The 3,402-nt window shown below is 37.6% G+C and overlaps 2 protein-coding genes across 2 annotated transcripts; both read left to right on the forward strand.

Moving 5' to 3' along the window:
* The first annotated feature begins 462 nt into the window (after window positions 1–462).
* On the forward strand, window positions 463–1,003 carry LOC103434431 (cysteine proteinase inhibitor 1-like). Its single transcript, XM_070821994.1, has 2 exons — window positions 463–825; window positions 959–1,003. The coding sequence occupies exons 1-2, from the start codon at window positions 463–465 to the stop codon at window positions 1,001–1,003; spliced, it is 408 nt and encodes a 135-aa protein (XP_070678095.1).
* A 1,179-nt stretch (window positions 1,004–2,182) lies between these two features.
* Window positions 2,183–2,844, forward strand: LOC103434432 (cysteine proteinase inhibitor 1-like). Its single transcript, XM_008372782.4, has one exon. It carries the CDS (start codon window positions 2,219–2,221, stop codon window positions 2,711–2,713), a length of 495 nt encoding a protein of 164 aa, XP_008371004.1. The 5' UTR covers window positions 2,183–2,218; the 3' UTR covers window positions 2,714–2,844.
* Window positions 2,845–3,402: the final 558 nt, after the last annotated feature.

A 3,402-nucleotide genomic window follows, 5' to 3' on the forward strand; every position in this document is an offset into this window, starting at 1 on the left:
GTGAATAGTACCATAATTGACTTTTTAATGTAAAAATATGTTTTTTCGTTAAAGTGAACAGTATTAAGAATTTTTTATTAAAGTTCCCTATTAAAAATACGGAAAGAAAAATTTGTTTCTATCTTTTTTTTTTTAAGGGATTAGTCGGTGGATTTGCCACCCAAGTCTACTTTTTTTAGAGTTTGGAAGATTTACAAATGCATTTAATTTTCTCTAGCCTCTATTTTACGATTGGTAACTCCTGAAATTGAACACAAAATACACTATGTAAAATACAGGTCTGGAATTCATTCATGATCACTGAACTTTTTTTCTGTTTCCGCTAGCATACAGACAAAATACTCCACCTAACAAATGTTTATATTCCAAACTGCCCTCCTCCATTGCATGCATGCCATCACTTGTCACTTGTGGAGTGCAACTGTGTCAGTCAGTCGAAGAGAAGTTAAATCAACGGTCACCATGCGCCCTCAGTGCCTCCTCCTTCTTGTTGCCCTCATCCTTCCTCTGGCCGCCGCCACCAGCACAGTCCAGATCGGCGGTTGGAAACCCATTGAGGACGTCAGCGACCCCGAGGTGCTAGAGGCCGCAGAGTTCGCTGTGTCGGAGTACAACACGAAGCAAGCAAAGGCTCAGAACAAGTTGGTGTTTGAGACAGTGCTCCGGGGTGAGACGCAACTCGTTGCGGGCACGAACTATAAGCTTTTCATTTCGGCAAAAAATGAGTCGTCGGTGGCAAATCCCACCAGGGTTATCGGCACCGCCGCCGCAAATAATTATGAGGTCTTCGTCTATGACAGGGCTTGGGAGCATCACAAGGAATTGGTCTACTTTCATCGTTCGAAAAAAAACTAACTAGGTTTAAAGATTGCTTGAAGTTTATATCAATAATTAGAGCAATTTGAATGGTTGATCTTCAATCCTTATTTTCGTGAATTTTTTTGTGTTCTTGATTCAGTCTTCATTTGTTGTAAAACAGAGAGATAAAAGAGAACAGAAATAAGAAAAACAAGAAAACGGCGCAAAAAAAAAAAGACTGAACCAATTAAAGAGGCACATGAAAAAAAAACCATCCTTGAAAAAGAAAATATTAGTTGTATATGAATGAAAATTGTAATTTCTTATTTTTGGCTTTCTTGCGTTTACTGCAACAAATGTAAATTCCACACTAAAATTGGTAATCTAACATTAAAATAATTATAAATTAGATCAACTAGCTAAGAGCAGGAGTAAGATCGATAGGGAACGAAATTATTCAAGTTACTAACTCCCCGATTCATGATTTTTCTGATTTCAAGTAAACATGTCACAATTATGTCGACTAATCCTCTAAATTATTCTTTTTTAAGTAAAGTATATTACATTCATTGATGAGAAATATGAATACGTACAAAATAGAGAACATAGTGCATTTATTTGGGCCTTAATAAAATCTCAACCTGATCCAAAGAAAGAGTGTGTCGTCGTGCCAAGATTACATAAGATGGATATCCTCGAATAATGTGGCTACCTTCGCTCAAACCAAACCTAATCCAAACAATTAATTATATCCTAATTTTATGTAAATGAAAAACAAGGAAAAGCAAGTTTGCTTTTCCCATACATGTAATGCATACACAGCCAAAAATGATTCCTTTTTAGTTTTTTAATTTTATTTCTCCTATTTCTATAAGCATACAGACAAATCCTTTACCCAACAACGTCGATACATCCAACCCTGCCATCCTCCATCGGAGCATGCCCATCACTTGTCACTTGTGGACTGTATGTTGTCAGTCAAGAAAAATTTTAATCGACGGCCACGATGCGCCCAAAGTGCCTTCTCGTTCTCGTCGTCGTCATCCTTCCTCTGGCTGCCGCCCGTATCACAATCCTTGTCGGCGGTTGGAAGTTCATCGTGGCCATAGATGAGCAAAGTATGCATTATGTATTGCTAATGATTCAAGTCTCCTAACATCATTCTGATTATTGGTCTCATCCAGGATGCTTTGTAATTGTGATTGCAATCAATCTGTCGGTTATTCCTAAAAAAAGTAAAGAGTCACAAATGAAGAAAAATATCAAAACAAATTAGTAATTAGACCATGCCGTAAATATATCAAGAAAGCAATGGCGAAAGAAATCCCTGCACGACCCAATATGGACAGTAATATCCAGGATAACACAAGTCAATACCTAACCTTCCATATATGCCAAACCCTTTACCTTACTGCCCGTTATGCACATCCAAAACCTCTATTATCTTGCCATCCCCCATTGCACTTGTCATTCGTGGAGTGGAGCCAGTCAAAGAAACTTCAACAAATTAAAGAAAGCAACGGTCACGATGCGCCCTCACTGCCTCCTCATCCTCGCCCTCGTCCTCCTTCCTCTGGTGGCCGCTGCCGCGGACCGACGGGGCCTTATAACCGGCGGTTGGGCGCCCATAAAGAACATCAGCGACCCCCATGTGAAAGAGATTGCAGAGTTTGCGGTGTCGGAGTACAGCAAGCAAGCCCAAGGCCAGAACAAGTTGGCGTTTGAGAGAGTCGTCCGGGGCGACAGCCAGGTGGTGGCGGGCATCAACTACCGGCTTGTCATTTCCGCTAAGAACAAGTCCGTGGCTGATCCCGATGTTGCCACTCCCGCGGATTACGAGGGTGTTGTGTGGGAGAAGGCTTGGGAGCATTTTAAGCAGTTGATATCATTTCATCGATTGTCAAAGCCTAACTAGGTTTCGGATAATATGATCGTTTTATATTTTAATGCTTGTGTTTATGCAATCATGTACTCTGGACTCTAGTTTGCTTGAAGTTTATCATCCTTCATTATAATAAATAAATCGAGGGAATAATTGATCTTCAATTCTTAATTTTCTTGATTCTTTTTGGCTTTGTTATATATGTATTCTTGTTGAATTGGGTTCTAAAATTATTATGGAGACCACACACACACAAAATGAGTGTTGAAGGTTTAACCCAACCCAAGAAAATTCTTTAATTAAATTTGCTTTCACACATTTTGTAATTTTTTGGATGTCTTAATGCCCCTAATTACTTGTTTGTTAACTACAAATTCAATCCATAGTAAGAAAAAAAATATGAGAATTGATGTCTTGATATATATTGTCAAATTACTATTGTCAATTATTTACTCATATACAACAACAATAATAAAAAGTTTAGTAATACATAAAAAACAATTTACCTACCACGTATAAGAATATTATTTGTATAAATTTAAATTGAGAATCTACAAAATATAGGAACTTTGTTTACCCACATATTTCAAATATGTGGTCTTAGCAAGTCAACTTTCAAAATGTAATTTTAAAATATATGTGATTTTCCTAGCATTACTTTTAAACTTATATAACATTCGTAGGTAGAACCCAAACATAGGAAATAGATTCATGTTTAGCAA

Source organism: Malus domestica, chromosome 05 (assembly GCF_042453785.1).
Source record: "Malus domestica chromosome 05, GDT2T_hap1".
NCBI lineage: Eukaryota > Viridiplantae > Streptophyta > Magnoliopsida > Rosales > Rosaceae > Malus > Malus domestica.